Raw genomic sequence first — 21,577 nt, forward strand, 5'->3', positions numbered from 1 at the left:
GGGAAGAGAAGGGAAGAGAAGAGAAGAGAAGAGAAGAGAAGAGAAGAGAAGAGAAGAGAAGAGAAGAGAAGAGAAGAGAAGAGAAGAGAAGAGAAGAGAAGAGAAGAGAAGAGAAGTTTTCTGAGTGATCAAATAAAATAGAACCAGTTTCTACCTCTGAGTCTGCATTTTCATCCGCCTGGTCTGACCGAAGCGTAGTGTATAGCTGTCAAAAAAGCCGTGACCGAGAACGGCTGGCTGCCAATTAACAGCATTCCTCTGCCGCTCATTAAGCAGAGGTCTGACGGCTCACACTGGGCCACGGGGGTCTGAGACACCGATGCCAGGGAGGGGATTACACGTCCGACCATGGACAGGAGGAGGAGAGAGACGTGTCTTTTCAAGTCTTTCTACTTTGAAGGAGGAAAAAACGACTGCTGCTTTGCTTTACGTGTCAATGTGTGTGTGCAAAATTTTAATTCAACTCAATAATCAACATCTATTCTCACCTCATGTTACCTCTGTTTTGCATGCACCCCTTATTACTGTATGTGTGTGAATCTGTGCAACACATGCACAGTGCCGGACCCACATGTCTGGCTGCCCCTCCCTCCCTCCCTCACTCTCTCTCTCCTCAGTCCAGCCCAGTGATGTAAAACATATGGCAGGTTAGACAGATGGGGTTGGACCAGACACACACCCACATATGCACATATGTACATTCACACACACACACACACACACACACACACAGTCCCGGGGAGTCACTAATAGCTGTGCACTGTAGACGGCCTTGTAATGAAAACCACTCATCATCTACTGATTGTGAAATGGTCTGAAAACACTGTAGGCTGCTGCTTTCCCACCACATACTCTACTCTGCTTCAACTTCAATACAATATAGTTTAGTCTGTCATTTCCTAAAACAGCTGGGCATTTTAGTTTTTTTCATCAAATGCTACTCAAAGATGTGGAACTAGTGCATTTGTTAGAGACAAATTTAGTTACAGATTAATACACATTTAATGCTCGAGTGAATCTGCACAAAAGGGGATTAATTCAAAAAGAGGAACATCCTGTTCAACAGTGTGAACTCTCGTTAATTGCTGGTTAAGGGAAATGTTGAGCATTACCAGGCTTGTCTTTTAAAGTTTGATTATTTTTTATATTCTTCTGTTCTGAAGACTTCAAGGAAGAGGAATGGCAAACATCTGAGCACGAGGCTCTTCATGTTTTCTCTCCCTCCCTCCGGCTCCAGCTGGGAGTGGACCTCGCTCAGACCCAGTTCTCTGCAGCAGCGTGGTGATGTAATGTTCAAACACTCTTTGAACACGAGCAACGGATCCACGGAGCGTGTAAATGTTTGGGAGGCCGTGGGGCCAGCGATTACACGCGGCGCATGTATCGCCAGTTTCACACATGGGTCGTCCAGCTGATGTCATAATTTGCCTGTATGCTGATCAGCTGTGATTCCCTCTAAACACACAAGACACAACAAATACAGTGAAGCAGAACTGACACAGCATAAGAGCATAAGAGGCTCCTCGAAGTCTTTCATATGTGTCACACATGAAAGTCTTTGCTAAGTTTGTAGTGACTATTTGCTAGTGAATGACTCAAAACCTAATAATTCAAGGCTTTAAATTTCTACAACCTAGAAATAATACCAACACTTAGCATCTATGGTGCAATGTAGTTTCCTACTTGATATTTTAAACTGAAGATTGTTAATTGTGCTTTAATTATTAAATGCTAGCAGCAATTAGCAGCTAGCAATACTGTTTACAGCTTGTCTCCACTGGTTTTAAATTGTTCTGGTGAAATTGAACACTTAAAGCTACGTTTGTTGTAAATAATTGATTGATTAAACCTAATAATTTCAAGCTTTAAAACATTGCTACAAGCTAGAAACGCTACAAACACTTAGCATTGATAGTGCAATGCAGTTACCTAGGCTATTTGATATTTTAAATTGGAGATTTGTTAAGTGTTTTAATTATTAAATGCTATCAGCAATTATCAGCTAGCCGTTTACAGCTTGTTTTCACTGGTTTCAAATTGTTCTGGTGAAACTCAACATGTAAATGGGGGTGGACGGTGTGCTCCGTGGTCAGGTGGTTAGAGAGTGCATCCCATGTTGGCATACTATGCCTGAAGCGCTGATCGCTAGTTTGACTCCAGCCCGAGACAATTATTTGAGCATGTAATTCCTCTCTCTCTACACTGTCCTGTCAAATAAAGGCAACCAAAAAAACAAAAAACAAAAAGGCCCCCAAGATATCTTCTTTTTAAAAACCAAATGGGGATGGACACAGCATTAATCAACCCAAAAATGAAAGGTCAGTGTCTGATCTCTGAGATCAGGGGAGTTTGGCTCAATAACTCAGGTGACGTCTTACCTGGAAGTCGTCAGTGGGGAACTGCAGCATGTCCCGCAGGACGTCGCTGATGATCTGGGTCTTCCTCTGTACGAGCACATTCTCGTAGTCCAGAGGCTCGATGATCTTCGGCTTCACCTAGAAGAGCACATAGTATATGATAAAATCAGTCATTGTTGGGTACTTTATAACAAAGCAGTTGTTTTTTTATGCATTAGCTGCACAAATGGGGGGAAATCTTGGGTGTTCATTTTGTCTGGACAACAATTCGCCATTGTCCTTCCGCGGAGCGACTGGCTGACAGCTACAGCAGCAGCAGGAACTGGCACAGCGACGGAGATGAATGTGGGTTAAGAGAGAAAAGGAGACGCCAGACGACAGAGGCGTGGGGGGTGGACGACGAGCGAGTACCAGTCACTGTGTCATGAGCTCACACATGCTCAACCTGAGCTACATTGTAAACAGCAGTCCGTCCGTCCACATTTGAGACTCTTCCACGAACAGGCATCAATACCCACTGCAAGAGGATACACACACACACACACACAGTCCAAACAAGAGCCTTCATTCCTGCGTAAATCCATACAACAGAGAGGGCTGTGTGAGCTTTGATGCTTGATAGTAGTTAAGATATCTGAGACATGATCTTGTAGAGATTAAATACATTCCACAGGGATTCCACCAACGGGCCTTCCCTCAGAAAGTCCTGTCCGTAATATTGAAAAATAGATCTGATGCACATGTGCGACTGAAATAAACAAAGCTTTGATCTATTTTAAGTTGGACCGAGACAGAGGTTTGGTTTGTATATACTGGCACTTGGACCTGTTGCTACAGTACAGGATCATCACACTCAATAGGGTTCATCCTCTGTAGACCATGACCATACCGAATGTTCTGCTAATCCCTCAACTACATTTTAAGCAACATTTTTAATCAGCTGCTTAATATATGTTGAGAAGATGTTGAGAGATCTCCAAAGTCTGTGGGGTTCGTTTTCTGAGGACCATGAATGTCTCATCATCTTCGTAGCAATAAGTAAAAGATAAAGAACCCAAAAGATGAGAATGATTATGATAAAGTCGTCTATACTGCAGCTTTGCCCAACAATACAAATACATAATAAGGAAAATAGTATTTCTTTCTTGTTATAGTCTTCTGGCCTGTGTGATCCAGACTATTTGGATTAGCCTGCTGGACTGGATCCAATCAACACATAACAAGCTGAGACCAATTACACGGACGTCTGACCGCAGGTTTGTATTTCGATTCGTCCCACCAATCCTCCTCCTCCTCCTGATGATGATGATGATGATGATGATGCAATGAAATATCCCCTCATCTCTCTCAGCCTTTTCAAATGTATAAAGATCATCTGATAAGTAGAAAATCTAATTTCCAACTTGATTCAGACAGAAGATAACAACAAACAGCTGTGAACTGTGCGACCGGTCATTATCTCCCAGGAATACATCAGAAAGCCATGTAAAGCTCTCTAGAATCAAATACTGTTACCTAACTAGAGAACTATGATTTACAATCTAGATTTGATCATCAAAATATAATGCAAGTGACAAATTCTGTGGTTTCCTACATCTTTAAAAAAAAAAAACTATATATGGAAATAATTAAAGGAAATATGGCTTCCTCACTGAACTGCTCATGAACCTCTCATCTTTATCATTGCACTAACTCTGCAACCAAGTTGTCAAAGTTCCTGACTGGGAGCTCTGAACAAAGACAGCCACAAAGTGCTCCGTCGTATCCTAAAAAAAGATCAACATCCAACCCCCTGGAGAGGTGTACCCTGAAGCTGCTGCTTCCCATTTCCGTCCGACTCTCTTTAAAAAATCTTCAAAGCTGCTCTTGAAAGTGAATCTCAGAGATTAAAAAAAAAAAAAAAAGATTTCTTAAAACAATCAGATCACATCTAGCTATTTAACAAAAAATCTTTGATTAACTTCCACAGCCCAGACTTACCGCTGCCACCTGTGACCCAGCCTCCACCTCTGCCTCAATCTCAGCCAGGCTCTTGTACTGCTGTGGGGACTCAATCACCATCTCCCTTTTGGGGGCTTTGCCTGCCCGGCCCTGCATGGTGGCCCGGTCCTGGGTCTGGGTTAGGTCTTTTAAAAACCAAACCAGGTGTGTGTCTCACTGCACGCGCGCTGCCATTGCGTAAAAAGTTGCCTGCAGTGGTCTGTCTGCCTGCTCTGTGAGAGCTGTGCCGACGTCCAGCGAGATTCCCCTCTGTGCTCAATCACAATAGCCCAGCCTCCCTCTCTCTCTCCCTCTCTGCCCCTCCCACCTCACAGCTGTGCAGCTGGATAGGCGTGTGTATGTGTGTGTGTGTGTGTGTGTGTGTGTTTGTATGTACAGTATGTGATTTGTGAGAGCAGGAGCGGAGAAGAATCGGACCACTCCCCTGTTATAAAAACTTGGAGGAGGCCCAGAGATCATGTCGTTCTCTCTCTGCCTGCTCCACCTGCCTGTTGAGCCTGAGCTGCAAAAAAGTGTGTGTTTAGATTATAGCCTGCATATGTGTTGGCAATGGATTACTTAATATAGATGAGTAGGTATAAAGGAAGAACTACAAGGAATAAAAAGGAGAAGAGGTAAAATATACATGACATATACACTATTACTGTAATAATGAACCAACCGCACACTGTTACTTAACACAGCATGTGTATCTCTGATCAATGAGAGCCTCAATGAGCAGTTGGTTTAAATGGTAAATGGACTGCACTCAGCTTTTACACCACTACACTCATTCAGCACTACACTACATCTCTAAGACCATTGCATCCTGGGTAAGTAATCTTGCTATATTGCTGATAATGAGGACCATGCCAGCAAGTCTGGACCTGCAGCTCTGCTATATGCAATATGCTCATCATGTGTTAGCCAGGCTAATACAGCTTCCTACTGAAGAAATGGACATAATGAATTAAATTAGTTAAGTACTACAGCGTGAACTGGCACAACACTGATTATAGTCACTATTCACTTACAATCTAATTTACAGGTGAAGAAGGAACAATTCATTTTACAGTGCATAACTCTGCAACTACACTGTTACACTATTACAGCAATGAATAAGCAGTAATTAGGGGGAATATATCGGCATAAATCAGCCTATATCATAATAACATAGACGTAGATGGAAGTTTTCCCAACACATTTTCAATGCATTTCTTTAAAAGCATGATATATTTTGTTGAATTTACAAAAAGCTTACCACAAGTAACTGTAACTAAGTTTGTTAGCAAGTTAAAGTTAAAGGGATAGTTCAACATTTTGGCAAATCCGCCTATTGCCATAATCCCGATAGTCATCAGAGTAGGTTCATTACATGTAATTATCGATGCATGTTGTTTTGAGATCAGCGGGGCAGAGACGTGAGCTGCTCAGCGAACACAATGGAGGTGAATGGTCAAACTCATCAAATACACAATCCAACAACTCCAAAACGCTCTGGTGGACAAGTTGTGACCTGTACATTCACCACGCTATGAAATAATCATGTAACACTTACCGATAATTAAAGGTAATGACCCTACTGCTATGACTATAGGGATTATGGCAATAGGCGAATTTGCCAAAATGTTAAACTATCCCTTTAAAGTTATAATGTGATTATACAGGTTGGAAAAGGAGGTCCAGGTTCTTCTGTGAGGTCAAGGTAAGCGGTTAGGGTTCAATCTGATAAGTGGATGGATCCTGTCTTGGACTTTAAACTGCATTACAGTTGAAATATATAAAAATAGCCGCTAGCTGCAGTAACAGTACTACACAGTAACTGTATTCAGACACTCAATCTGTGTTGATAAAGTTCCACTCCCCGCTGATATTTCGGTCGGCTTTGAACTGTCCCTGCGCCGTATCCGCTGCAGCGGGCACCCACAGCGGGGTCTGTTAAAACACACTTCCTCCTTTATCCGGCTCTAACACACACTTCCACACACACACACACACACACACACACACACACACACACACACACACACACACACACTCCTGCTGCTTTGGAGACACTTTGAGTCGGCCCTTGTTTCTCCATCCAGTCAGCTCCTTCTGAGAAGCATCTCTGGCCTTTAAAGTCGAACCAACAGAGGCACCCCGAGGGTTTATTTTCAGAGTGTGTGTTTCAGAACGATGACATTTTAAAGTTTCCAATGAGGAATTATTATGGGTAAATTTATGCTAATCCTGCATTCTGAAGATTTGATTTTCTCTCGTAGCCTGCGTTACAAAAACTCCCACACCAAACTAATGTTTACAAAGCCACTGACTGAGGCTTTCTGACTCAACAAGCATGATTAATAACTCATCCAATTATGTCTCTGGGTTGGGAAGTAACGGGCGGAGTGGGGGAGGGGCTGACATGTCACAGGTCGGGATGACTTCAAAGCCCGTCGTCTCTCAGCAGCATCATCGCTCGCAGCCAAATGAAGCACAGAGAGAGGGTGCACCATGTGTGTGTGAGTTTCACTTTTTGTTCTTCTCTGATGTGTGAGGCACCGTGCCTCATTTGCATAACTTGTTTTAACACTGCTGCCTTCAAAGGGACTCGCTGAAATGAAATGAGCCATTCAGAGAAATAACTTCATTAAAATTTAGACTAGATCGCTGTAAAAAGACTAAGGAAGTGGCAAAATAAGAGCGTGACGCTCCCCTGTCCTCTCCTCTCTCTGTCCTCAGCGACGGCGTCACCAGCTCAGCATGATAATCAGACTCTTGTCAGAAGGCCGTCGCTGCTCTGAGGTCACCCCGCTTCATTCACCCACATGCCAAGCAACACCGCAAGTTTGTGTTTGTGAGTGTGTGTGTGCAGTGGCTGATGGGAGTGCAAATTAGTCCACGCAGGGGCCGTCTGCGTTTGACGTCAAAAGAGAAAAAATGAAAAATTTTGGCAGTGGAACTTCCAATGGACTCTTTGTTATTCTTATTAGATGTGTTTCCTGACCTGTTTACCACAGAACAATGTTATATATTTACACATTTTGTTGATGATTGCAAGAAAAATGATTGCTATAAATGATCACTCAGTGGTTACAGAAAGTAAAACATGTCTACATGATGGAATATACAGTATGACGGCCCAATTACAGCTAAAAGTACCTGTTTTTATGAGAAGGTGGACCCCAGTTACCGATTATATCGCTTAAGACTCTTATCTAAAATATCCCTTTTTTGGGGGGGGGAATATAGAACCAGATCAAATATGTGCAATACCCTTTACAGTGCTATTTGTGTGACAGAATATGAGACCCAATCTCAAGATGTTTTGATCTGTTTTCCTTTGTGATGTTAATTGCCTGTTAATGTGCATAATAAAGGCAATAAAGTTTTTTTTAAAAAGAGAAAAAATGCTGTCAGAGAGAAAGACGGAGGGATGAGTCTCACGTCACATGTCCTAATGAGTCCAAGCTGTGGGAAAACACAGCTTGGACTCATTAGGACATGTGAGACTTCCACACCCATCCCACGAGGTGCACACACACACACACACACACACACACACACACACACACTGATATATATATATATGTAGAGCATCACACAAGCCTGTGGAGAATTGCGTAAGGGCGGGTTGACGTAATGTTTGGGAGCCGACCGTCGCCCTGGAGAGGGAAAGTGTCAGGGTGTTGCCTGACGTGCAAAAAATGAAACTCTCATCCTCCTACACACACATGCTACACACACACACACACACACACACACAAGTTTGCAGTAATCACATGCAAGTTAGCTCCTTAATCCAAAAACCTGCTTATCTGTCACAAGCTATTGTCTGACACAAAAACTTAAAAAAAAAAAGCCCTGAACGTCCTTTAATCAAAGCTCAGATGAGGAATCAGGCCTGCGGTCGACATTAGATTACTTTCCCTCCAGGTAGTACATGGAAAAACATATGGGACACGTTAAATATGATACGGGGGAAGGGAAGGGGAGTTTCCGAAGTCTCTATGATGTCAGAGCGCTCGGAGGTGCTGAGGGTCCGGCTCAGAAACAGACTGCAGAATCAGCTGAAGTGCAGAAAGATCCTGAATAGGATTAAACAGGAACTAAGAGTGGATATAAATTATAAAACATGACTTCACTCCCTGAGACTCAACCCATTCACCTGTCTGTTTGACAGAGAGGTGATCTATAGTTCGCACTGGGCCAGAATACTGGAAATACATCGTAATGTATCAGCCAGACTGCAGAAAGTGTTCCCACCTACATTTGAGTGTAGAATACATGTATTTATAAAATGCCAAATGAGTCAGCAAATAATTAAAGAACTGCACAGAAGGCTAAATTAAAAATGCTCACAGGTGACTGAATGTTATCTAACTGTACAGGTGAATGACACTGAAGCCTTTGAGCGGCTGTGGGCCTCTTCTGATTGGTTGATCAAAGGAAAATATAAAAGATTTCAGGGTAAACCCAGCCAGGTTGGATGGTGGGACCAGGTGGGCGGGGACTGATTCATTCATTGTGACATCACAAAGTGCTTTATAATAACACAACACTCACTTAAAGGGATAGTTCAACATTTTGGCAAATTGGCCCATTGCCATAATCCCTTTAGCTATAGCAGTAGGTTCGTTACCTTTAATTGTCGGTGCAAGCTATTTTTAGAACAGCGGAGCAGAGCCGCAAGCTTCTCAGAGCTACACTTTCTTGGTTTCCCTCATCAAACTCATCAAATACACAATCCAACAACTCCAAAACGCTCTGGTGGACAAGTTGTGACCTGCACATTCACCACGCTATGAGATAATAACAGAACGTTACCAGACGGAGTTGTTTTAGAGGGAAATGCAGAGACTGCTTGCTGAAAAACGGCCCCAGACGGTAACGCGCATCAGCAGTTTTGTATGAATTTACCTCGAAAACAACTTATTTGATGAGGGAAATCAAGAAATCCCATGAGCCTCCGTAGCGTAGCTCTGGGCAGCTCGCGGCTCTGCTCCGCCGTTCTAAAAATAGCTTGCACTGACAATTAAAGGTAAGGAACCTACTTCTAAGGATACAGGGATTATGGCAATGGGCCAATCTGCCAAAATGTTGAACTATTCCTTTAAAGTTTAACATTTGACAGCTAGTTCGAGCAGGCTTTAAAATGGGTGCACAGTCTGATAACAGCACTGCAGCAGTGGGGGTGTGTGGGTGTGTGTGGTTGGGGGGGTACACCCCTACTGGCAGAAGAGATCAAAGGACAATAATAACAGAACGGCACAGTCAGATGTCAGAATCTGCATCTGCAAGGCTCGGCCGTTCCTGGATGCTTCCTACATTTTCCAGCTTAAAAATCCCTATAATTAAGATTTTACTGGGGTTATATATTCTTCTGCAACTGCAAATGTAATTGTTGGGAAAGGTTATAAGAGGCCAGCCACGGCTTTAATGGCAACAGAGGAAACACAGCATCCAAATGTGATAATGGTTTAAAGTGAATGTCCTTGCAGCAATCCTCCTTAACCCTCTCCATATTGATTGTCCATTAAATCTGTTTGATTTAACAAAGGGCAAGTTGCCGGCTAATGGAGCTAACTGGAGGAGAAGTAGCTTAATGTAGCTGCGCATAAATCCCAGTGTCAGACAGCACGGCTGTGGAAAAAAAAAAAAATTTCAAGACCTAGATTCTACTTTCCCCTTGCTCGCAGCCAAATGTGAAGCGTTTGATGTGCTTCAGCAGTAATTGTGCGAGCGGGGCACTGAAACATACCCTCAACTTCGAACGCGCAGCTCCTCGGGGGAGTCTATTAGGAAGATTATTAGCCGAAATTCTGCTGATGCGCACAGTAACTCACGTTCAATCTGACGACTTTCCACCACCGCTATCTGTAAATTATTCAGATTTTTCCAGCTAGTTTCCAATCTCGCAAAAAAGAAGGGGGAAAAAAAGAAGTTACTGAGCAAATTCTTCAAGAAAAGAGAAGATGTTATGATCTAAAACACACTATTTGTAGGGATACACCCTCTTTTTTTCACATGGAGACTGAAATATAACACTTTATATATGAAACTGATTGCAAAACAGTGGAAAAATGACCTCATGTGTAATAGCAAAGAGGTTTTATTCTGACCAGAGCAGTGGTTGGCATCCAGAGCTGAGATCCCCTCAGGCTCAGAGTTTCCTCCTCCTCCTCCAGAGCCCCCAGCTCCATCGTCCCTTTAACATAGCCACAGTTCCTCTCGAGGATGGAGCGCAGCCCCTCCAACAGAACCACGCTGGTGGTGCATCCCATAGTCGCTGCTCCCGAACGCTCACAGCCACCATGCAGGATGAAACCACCTCACTTGTTTCTCACAGACAGACAGCCTTTAATGTAATTTCAGCTCCAACTTTGATCTCTCTACAGCCTGACCTCTTCTTCCACATCCAGGGGAAAGTCTTCAGCCTTCAGTGACAGGTTTCGTCCCACATCGCTCCATCTGTGACTGACACAACCTTTATCTTTTGGAGAAGCAGCAGAATCTGAGCCGCTGAGTCGAATCCTCCTGTGGGGGAACGGACTGGAGGGATGAGCGGTGGAGCTGAGTCGCTCATTCACACGCAGCAGCAGGGCGTTGACTCCTCTCCTCTTCCTTCCTCCTTCCTTCTGCTGGGGGAGAAGGATGCTCTCCTCTCTCCTCCTGCCTCCTCTCCACCGGTTCGCTCTCTCTCTCTCCGTCTCCCCGAGCCTCCTTTTCCCTATCACTCACTCGTGCCTGTCACTTTCACTTCTCCTTCTCCTCCCTCACTTTCTCCCTCCCTCTCTCTCAGAGCAGCCTCCTCTCACTCTCACGGCTCAGTCATTTCTAACTGACTCTGCATGCTTTGTCAACACTAAAGGCATACTGTTGGCAACAAAGACGCACACACTGAGTCACCCACACCGACGGCTGCCTGCAGACAATGTTTCACTCTCTCCCTCCTTCCTCCTTCTCCTACTCCCGATGAAATTACAAGCGATGCAGTCATCTTTTCTGATGTCATCTACATGCACTCCAAGATAAAAAAGAAATACTTTAAAGTCTCTTTGACCCCTGTTGCAACTAGGACCACAGCCATTAACACGTCTGTGGTGGGACCCATCAAACATGATGCGTCATAGGACAACCAGGACAAACCTGACAGCCCTGCTCTGCAAATCATCTAATTAACGCCACAGTCTCCACACATCCTCTCTGCAGGAGCTGAGGGATACAGGCTGTTTTATGTGAGGCTAATTTAAATGCGTACAAAATAATTCCCTGGATTTTATTCTGGTTTTTTTCTCAAGCAGCTGGTGTAAATATTTCATCAGCCACCGACACACTCACCTTCCTACCAAGTGTATAGCAGCAGAATGAGTAAAGAATTGGAGTTATGTTAAGTGAAAATATGAAAATGAATCAGTATCTGGGATTCTGAAAAGGTTTGAATGTATAATATGAAACTTTTCTGTTTAAAAGGTTTAAATTTGAAAGCACAAGTTAGAGTTTACATGCTATAGGCTAGCTACCGTACTGTTAAAGAAGTAAAAAAACAAGAACAACCAAGACCTTTTTTTTTTTTTTTGCTAGCAGGAGAGTAATTAGCATTTTACATGTCACGTAAGCTTCAAACAAAGCTCTAAAACAAAAAGTACTGTCATGACAACAAGTCAAGCTAAGTTAAGTTAAGCTAAGTTAAAGCAGAAGTAAGCGATCCGGTCGTTTTGGCTAATGCTGCGTTCCAGGCAGGCTTTTGAAACCATAAATTACAGCTTCAAGTCACAACTTACGACTTTGTAGCGTTTCAGGCAACCCACTCGCGTTTCTCCGACCTGTTTTACCTGTGAAAGTCACTATAACGGCCACTCGTAACTTCCGACCCGTGAACTCGTACCAGATCGAACTGGTACGACTTCACAGGTCGGAAAAACACGAGTTACGGGTTGCCTTGAACGCACCATAACAGTCCTCGTCCCTACGTCACCACATTCATGCGCATCCCTTGGCTTCACACACTAGCCTCGCATCACCAGGCTCTTCAGACAAGCGAAGAGCCTGGTGTCTGTTACCTCCCAATTAGTCTGCATTCTGGTTCCTGTCTGTAGCGGATACCGAAATCACCAAATTCACCAAAATAAAAGTATTCACCAACATAAAACTTATAAAATAAACATTAACTTGTAATACAATAAAAGCAAAATGTTAACTTAATGGCTCGGGGACTTTCTTGTAAATTATATTCCTTAAATTAAAGAGTTTTACCGCATTTTATTAGCTTGGTGCTTTTATTTTGAAGGAAAGGTCTGTCTCTCTCGCCCTGGATCCGTTTCCTACCAAAACAGCGAGTCAACGGCCCCAGACTATCACACACAGCCCTTCATGCCGTTCTCTCTCCTCATTGGATACAAATTGTAGGATATTTCTCCTCGGCTCAGAGCAGAGCAGAGGGACCAAACACTCTATGTAAGTGATTGCTGTCGGAAGATAGAACTATTTAAGACTTATATTAACACAAAAATATCGCTTACTTCTGCTTTAAGTCAAGCTAACTGACCTCTGTACACTTGCATTTGTTGACAGGCCTCACCGTCGGTCTTGTATTTCGTCGTGTCCCTGAGCTCTCGCCGACAAATAAAGGCCAGTCTGGTCCCGTGCTCGGCTGTTTTCTATTTCTCTTCCTCTTTCAGCGTATTTTTTGGGGGTCTTTGGGTCTCTTACCCTCTGCTGTGACGAACACACCGAGAAAATTGAGCTAGCTAGCTTCTTGTGGCTACGTGTGAAACCGTGTGAAACAGGTAACCAAGGTTACGTGGTGGGTGTGGCCAGTAGGGGGCGCCATGTTGTAATGGCAGGGGCTCATTCTTCCTTTCAATGAAACTGCAAAATGATTTTAAAACTACGGTAGGCTATATATTTTTTTAAGGAAAATAAAAAATAGTTTCATTGTTTGGTTAAAAGGAAACATACAATTTAGATTACAGAACATAAATTACAATATAGTGCTAATAGTAGTTGCTGTTAAATGTTAATTAGCACTTGACATCATTTGCATAATTATGCCCATGGTCATAAGACATATGACAGTGACATTGGTCGTTAGCCTCTAAATGCATTGAAAGCAAAAGTATATTTTATTATGACTTATGTGTTATTTCGTCTTTGAAAAGTTACACAAGCTAGCCGTAAGCTAGCCGAGTGTAAAGATAAAACACTTTGTACAAAAAAACAACAACTTTTACTTACAAAAGTAATGTAGGCCTAGGTAACAGCTGAAGGCAACACTAAGGATGTGACTAAAACTAAAAATGCTGCTCTGTTTGACCACACTCCAGGAATGCTACTGGCCAAATGGGGTAGATAGCCAATTTGTCAGTATTACGTTTCATATTCAAGTCCAATATTTAATTTCCTCTTAGCCATTTGTCTATTAAATGCATTTTCCATTATGCTTCTATGCTCGATCTGTGTGTATCTGAGCTTCTTCTTTTCTTTTTTTTCTCTTTAGTTTGCTGAAAACATCTGTCTGCTGCTGTTGGAAAAAATGCTGACGAGAGCGGTGAGAATAAACCAGAACAGTAACATTGCTAAATATAAAACCAACACAACACACTGACTGGGGTGGTGAGAGCTGAGAGGAAATGAACGACTGGTGTTTTCAGTGGGTTCATCATTGCAAGTGGGAAGAGTCACAAGAGACAGATTAAACAAAGTCTGAGAAGCCAAGATATCCAGAATAAACCGTCACTAGTGTGGCCCAAGCTCCAAAAACACTGGATTCTACTGTTCCCACAATGCATTTCAGTGTTGTTGTCTTTATAGTACGTTCCATTTTAAGTGGGAGGTCAGCATTTCCAAGTATCCAGTCTGTAATTTTAACTGGATTGTCCCCTGAAGTTGCATTTCGAAACTTGGAAAGTTGGAAGAAGTTTACCATCCCTGACCTCAAAATCCAATATGGCTGCAGTAATATAGGCTACAGTTTATTAGAAATCATTAGCACTCATTAGGACTCATTAGTGTTATTTCCTTTGACTCCTTTCAGACTCTCAGCAGATATTATACTGCTGTTTTCATAGGTTGTATAGCACTTCTTAGGATAAAGGGGCATCATGTGTAAAATTGCTGGAGTTTCCCTTTTAGTCCGTTAACAAGTTTCTTTCATTGCAGTATTTTCAGGGCCCATTCAAAAAGCCTCTGCAGCCCTCTCTCTCTTATTTCATTACATTAAGGCCTGTCCTCAGAGGACACATTAATCTAATGAAATCCAGACTGCACCCCATTGTGCACCCAGTAACCTCTTCACACAGAAATCTGCAAACTAAAGAGACGCTGCACCAAACTCCTGAATGATTTTATCAGAAACTAAAAAATAAATAAATACTTTTATCAGTTTCCATGACCATGTGCAATAGGGAAGATAAAATCACATGTGAATATAATGCTCTTCTCAGATGCTCATCTTTTAATCTACAAAACAGTCTATTACATCCTTCCTTGATCATAAATTGACTCCATAAACTTTACATGTTTTTGCTCTGGCAGCCTTGACTCAAAATGTGGATTTTTTTTTTTTTTAATATTGCGGTGAACCCTTTTACTGTCTTTTATTCTGAAAACAACAATTAAATATGAGTCCATGGTTGGTTTCCTGGCAACAGCTGTTATTTTAGACTGTATTAAGACATAAACGAAGGACGTACGAGGGCTTGTCTCGTCTCTTCAACCAGATTAAACCAGACTCATGTGAAGATTTATAGGGCGAATGATTAAATGAAGCCTTACTTGACTATGACTAATGAATGTGAAAGCACTAAGCCACAGCAAAATGTCGACAAAACAAAAGAGACAGAGCACAAACACACACAAAATAGATCCTCTAGTCTCCACATCTCTGAGAAAGCATTTGTTGAGCTTGTTCCAGCATGATGCATCACTGCTGCCTCCCACAGGCCGACGCTGACACTGCAACAACAATGAAGCATGATGACTCATTGGAAAAAAAGAAAGAAAGAAAAAAAGGCCTATAGCCTGGACTATGGTTCTTACCTCATCTTCCCTTATGAATGTTAGAAGCCCTCGCCCCGCTTCAGCATGAACTGGAGTAAACAGAAACCATGCCAAGCAAACTGCAAGCCCGTACAAAAGGCTAGGAACACGTAATCACATGAAAGCTTTGGACTTGGAGTTGTAATCCAGAGCAGCAGTGGTAAAACACACAGCTCGGACGCCAGGTTTTCTCTTAAGTGGTTTGATGTCAGGGCAGGGCCGTGGAAAAAACGATCTACGGTTTGTTTTGTAAAACAGGCCACGAGGCTTCCTCTACTCTCACTTTTATTTTGGTCTGTGTAGTCATGAATGCAGACGGAAGGAATTTATTTGTGTCGAGTGCGATTACGTTGACACGTCGGTTTAATTAAGTTTACTACAGACAGAAACAACATTTCCCATGAGAAAATGAAAAACAAGGATTTAAAGACTGTTTATGAGCAGAAATGTAATGAGAATTTACTTTTTATTTGATTTCTGAGTCAGAGCAATTGTGTTTTCTTTCTCCTTTTTTTCTTTTTATCTTTTTGTTCTGTTTTTTGTTTTTCAATTTTGGGATTTTTTTAAGTTAAGAAGTGGGGGGCACATTTAGTCCCTCCAATTTATCCTAGCTTTGCTAATTAGCATTTATCTGATTTGCTTTGAACTAAACGTTAACAACAGCATGCTAAGCTTACAAGTCTCCAATGTTAACATGTTAACAATGCTAACATACACAGAAACATGTTCACTGCTTTAATTTACCATGTTAACATAGCTACTAATGTATTGAGTCAGTAATATGTTAGCATTTTAAGTTCACAAGACATTAACAATGCTAACATGTTACACAGAAACATATCACTGCTTTAATTTACCATGTTCATTCTAATATTTTCTAGATTTCTAGCACCAGTTAGGCCTACTATGGTCAAGTTAAACCTCCATTTACAATGCCAGGGTGTATAACATTATACTTAGCACTAATATGACTCCAAATAATGTGGTTTCTCTGTAGAAAATTAGTTTTTCCTCTGATTTTAGGTGAAACAACCGAGCATAAGAGGTCTAACAAGCAGGAAAATATGAAGACTTTATGGTTTTACAGAGGATCTGGAATAATTAGTCTGTTTTTGAAATTTAAACTCTGAACCCCAGAGGTTATGCAGATCAAAGCATGTCAGTCAGACAGAGTATAGGATATATCTTTGGATAATTAGATTTTTGTGAAATTCTTATGCTCATCCTGGGCAAATGTGCCAATACTTTCATCAGGGGCCTAAATTCAGGCCAACAATAGTGAATGTTGGTGGAGAATCTAGGTTACATGTGATTTGCGTATCGAGCAGCTCATGAAAGGCCTGCAGGTACCCGGGCAGACTGGAACAGGATCCTTGTGTGCACTGATTAAAAGAGAGATATCTGGCCAGGCTCGGGGTTTTGGCTCTTCACAGCTAACTAACTAACCAGTGATGTGAAAAACTGTCTCACTGCTGCTGCCTTTGTTTTTATTATTTCCTAACTAGGACAGTGGTTAATTTGTTCCTCTTCTACCTAACTCTGCTTTAACTTCCACATGGATGCATTCAAAATGAAAAAGAGCACGAATTCATATCATATGAACATTTTCCACATGGAAGTCTAATGTCTATTTTTACACATGCAACAGAGCTGGATGAGCAATTGTGTCAATTGGGTCAATTGGGAGGAAATGTTATGGTCACTGAACATTTTTGTCTGACAGAGCTGTCTGCACTGCTCAATAAAGAGCAACAGTTTTGTTCATCATGGTTATATTGAAGACACGGGCCTCATTTCAAATACATGAGGACAACTGGCAGTCCACATGAAAGCCAGTTTAATCGTCATGGAGAAAAGAAGTCTGATGATGTCATGGTGATGAGGGGATGTCATCATCCTGGTGAGAGCAGATTTCGATATTTGCTATAGAGACAGTCTAACAACTTGTTATTACTATAAGTTGAATATGGGAAATGTAGTTTCACTCTTTTAGACACTAAAAGTGAGGATATTTCAGATTGGCTCCATGTGCTAAGCGGTATAAGCATTAAAGGGATAGTATCTTTTTTTTTAAAGTGGGGTTGTATGATCTACAAATAGCCCCTAAGTACTTTAATTGCAGTAGAAGACTCTCTGCACTCCTCCCATTAGCAACGCCAGCCCATAATAGCCCTGCCCAGAGATTTACAACATACATTGTTGTGAATGGACCCAAACAAACGGCCTTTTTTCACGGCCTAAAAGAGGTTTTACCTGAAAAAAAAAAACACAGTTCCATTGTAATGATTAAAATTATATAAATACTATAAATTATATTATAGCGAACAATGGAACTGTGTTTTTTTTTCCAGGTAAAACCTCTTTTAGGCCGCGAAAATAGGCCGTTTGTTTGGGTCTGTTCACAACAATGTATGTTGTAAATCTCTGGGCAGGGCTATTATGGGCTGGCGTTGCTAACGGGAGGAGTGCAGAGAGTCTTCTACTGCAATTACAGTACTTAGGGGCTATTTGTAGATCATACAAGCCCACTTAAAAAAAATGCTACTATCCCTTTAAGTATGCAAAGCCTTCTACATCCACTGAAAAACACTTCATGTGCATTCTTACATTTGCAATAAACTCCAAGTGGTTGAGTTACTGAATACAGGCTGTGTGCATTCCTCTGTGTACTGAGCACTTTGAATCTTCTTAGACCCGAGAGCTGCTTTATGATGGAAATCTCACATTATACAAGAGGGAACCTTTAAGTTTATAAAACCATCTAATAAACGTACAACTTACTCCTGGATATAATGTTGTCGTTGTCTACTGAGCAACAAAAAGGGACCTTAAAAACACTCGAGGTGTTGCAACAGGCTGAAATCTCCAACACACACTTTGCTTGAATCAACACTGTTGGAATTAAAAAAAACAAGCCCCAACTATGCAATTTAAAATGATGCCCCGCTTAAACAAGAACAGACTTCTTCATTTGCGAGCCTGCAGGCGGTGCAGACTGAAGACAGCTCTGTTTGGTGGATTTATTGGAGACTGGCAACGTGTCAGAATCATGTCATAAAGTAGGAATTTTGTATTTCAGCGATGCCGTGTCCTGTTATTCTTTAAGGACAAATACAGTTTGAGGCTCACAGGCAGTCGACATAGTATAATTAGACTCAATAAAGCCACATGGTCACCCTCAGGTATCAGTCTGGACTCACACCACAAACCAAACAGCAGCTCCCCTATCATGACGCAGATATAGGTCAGCAGTGCTAAAGCATGTGCAAATCTGCAGATTATCTCTGCCAGGTTTTTTATGGTCTAATCAGACCAAATCCTCCCGAGTGGAATTCACTCTAAAGTGGAGTTTCACTATAAATGGGAGGAGGTATTAAGGTCTTATTATTATTATGCATATTATGAGCTTAAGTTGCATGCCAAAAGGAGTGGATGTCTATTTTAAAAGTAGGTTTGTGAAGGACCAAAATATAAAAAGACAAAAACAGGATGGGAGTGTTTGGATGCTTTAAGAAGAAAGGAAGTACACGGTAGATTAAAAAAAAAAAAAATGGACGCAGCGATTTCCAGCAGTTGGAAGCGATTATGAAAGTAGCAGGGGGCCTGTTTTTACCGCGCTACTGTTGTTTACCGAGGTGCACCGCTCCGACTCCCCGAGCCGCACCTGAACGCAGCTGATTTATCACATATGCAGGTTTTCATAATTGATGTTCCCCCTGGGTACTTAGTGTGACATCCAGTTAGAGAGGAGAAAGAGGGCGCGTTTAAAAATAGCCGGGACACTTACCATCATCTCATCCATTATTAAACAAGGCCCAGATATCTGATCCCATATCCATTATGCCACTCAACACACTGCGGGCTAAGGCAGAATTAATAGGCTACTATGACATAATTGCCACGTGTAGAGATGAAGATTAAGACTAAATAATGAATTGTCCTCCATGTAGGAGCATGTATGATCTTTACCTCCTGGATTCATTTGCATTATTTCAGTCAAAACGACTCAAACAGGGGGGCAAGGAGGGAAAACAGCTGCACCATGATAGGCTACACAGTCAAAAATAGATGCACAGGAGAAGCACATTTTACAGATTCTACTTTAAAAATCCAAAATAAAGAGTTGTATGTATGTATTTTCAGTTTGCTTAAAAAAAAATCTCCATTCAGTCAGTTACAGCACGCCACCAAGTTCACAGTGCACTCATCACTACTGAGAAACAGTTATATAATGAGCTTTGACAAGTCTGAGAAAAAGAAAAAAAAACTGATGTTGTCATGGCGATGTCATGTCATCTGTATCAGCCAGAGCTCAGAGACTCATTGGAGCCTGAGCATGGAGACCTAAACTCCATCGTCAGACAGATGTGAGCATTTACCAGACAGGATAGCATCTAACAAAGTTTGCTGTTTGTTGCATGATGGGAAATGTAGTTTATTGGGAAAAAAGGGCCTAAAAGTGTTCACATTTGACTGTCTGCACTGCAAAAACTCAAAATCTTTCCAAGAATATTTGTCTTATTTCTTGTCAAAATGTCTCATTTCTAGTCAAAACTAATCTCTTTTCTCTTAAAATAACACTCATCACCTAAAAATCAACTTGTGTTGAGATAATTTTCGCTTGTTTCAAACAAATTTTCACTTGAAATAAGTAGAAAAATCTGCCAGCAGCAGAAAGCAGGTTTTTTGTGCTTGTAATAAGAAAGAAAAACTTGATCCACTGTCAGACTTTTCTACTTATTTCAAGTGAAAATCTGCTTGAAAGAAGTAAAAAGTGTCTAAAAACAAGCTACTTTTTTATGTGATGAGTCTTATTTTAAGTAGAATGAGATTTGTTTTGACTAGAAATGACATTTTTGACTAGAAATAAGACAAATATTCTTGGTAAGATTTTGAGTTTTTGCAGTGTAGTTCCAGTCTGCTTGACAAAATCTCCTTTGTTTGTTTCATCGACAAAAATATAGTGAGTCTGCAAGTGTAGCATGGACAAACTCCTTCCAGGTGTCCTGGCAGCAACTCTTCCAGCTTTGCTCCATCACGCTGCATGACAGGAGATTTTCATGGGTGTAAAGCTGGTGAGGGATCAGCAGCTTTCTTATCAGGAGTAAGAAAGGTATTCAGTGACTGAGTGTCATTTTAAACTTGGGCGAGAAAAGTGAAATGCAAAAAAGTAAGGCTGATGACGGCACATACATTATCATTATTATTACCTATTCTACCTATCTGAATCTAGTTGACAACGTGTGGAGAAAGGCCCATCTGAGGCGGAAACCACTTTGGTGAAGTTGCTGCACAGATTCACCTTACATCCAGATGAGTAAACTAATAAAAATCAGCTGGTTAAGGCCAGCAGAGCAGATAAATACTTCAACAACTCAACAAACTTAAGTATATTTGTGTAAAAGACGTAACTGCATAACTGATCCCTGTATAACAAGATCAGCAGGCACATAAGGGACCGTGGGGGGAGGCAGCCAGCCGCTGTAATTGGCATCAAAAGCCATTAGTCGCAGAAAAATGGCATATTGATCAGCATTATGTAACAAGACACAGGCACCGGGGTCGGTCGCAGTGTAGAAGACGGACTGAAGCACAAAACAGCTACATGAGGCTACAGAGAAGATCCACTAGGACTAACTTAGCTCTGGTCACCGATCAGCTGATTCTGTCAAACCCCCTCTACTATCTGGTTACAAGGACCGAGCCTGCATGGTGGAGTCAGGTGTCTTTCTATCTAGTCCCTTCCCTTTAGAGTTGGTGTGTGTTGTGTTGGTGTATATTTCAGTTACCTGGCAACCTCTTTTGAGAAAGTTAGAACAATACTGTAGCTACACAACAGAGAAAATGTGTAGGCTATACAGTATGTGAGGGAATGGCTGAACTGTATAGTGCCCTTGAGCAAGACTTTCTATTTTGATACATATCGTTAGCCTAATAGCATAATTGCCTAAGTCATATTTGAACATTTTCGGGGAAAAAAAAAGAAAAAACACAATTTCTAGCAAGCAAAGTCAAAAAGATGACTTAGGCAGATAGTGATTTTGGACTCTAAAAGGTGTTCTGAGGACATAGCCAATAAGGCAAGGTGATGCAGCAGTGGTAGGAGAGGAAAGTTAGGCAGATACTATCTCAATTTGGCTATGAGGCTAACGATATCTAGGAAATGGAATGAATGAAAACAACTGTAGCCTATATAATATAATATAATATAATATAAT

The 21,577-nt window shown here is 41.6% G+C and overlaps 1 protein-coding gene across 6 annotated transcripts in view; it reads right to left on the reverse strand.

The window, feature by feature from the left end:
- dock9b (dedicator of cytokinesis 9b) overlaps positions 1-21,577 on the reverse strand; it is a 72,080-nt gene that overhangs the window by 50,202 nt on the left and 301 nt on the right. For 2 of the 6 annotated variants that reach the window (XM_085801322.1, XM_085801298.1), the window contains exons 1-2: positions 10,442-11,158; positions 2,379-2,495 (exon numbers count right to left, since the gene is read on the reverse strand). In XM_085801322.1, the coding sequence (XP_085657448.1) occupies positions 2,379-2,495; positions 10,442-10,603 (279 nt within the window). In that variant the 5' untranslated portion in view covers positions 10,604-11,158. Of the gene's footprint in view, positions 1-2,378; positions 2,496-4,337; positions 4,589-10,441; positions 11,159-21,577 lie in introns of those variants that run through there. The other 4 variants (XM_085801315.1, XM_085801338.1, XM_085801307.1 and 1 more) reach the window with 2 other exon arrangements.

This window comes from Trachurus japonicus, chromosome 2 (genome assembly GCF_045865225.1).
Source record: "Trachurus japonicus isolate A0001 chromosome 2, Traja_1.0".
NCBI lineage: Eukaryota > Metazoa > Chordata > Actinopteri > Carangiformes > Carangidae > Trachurus > Trachurus japonicus.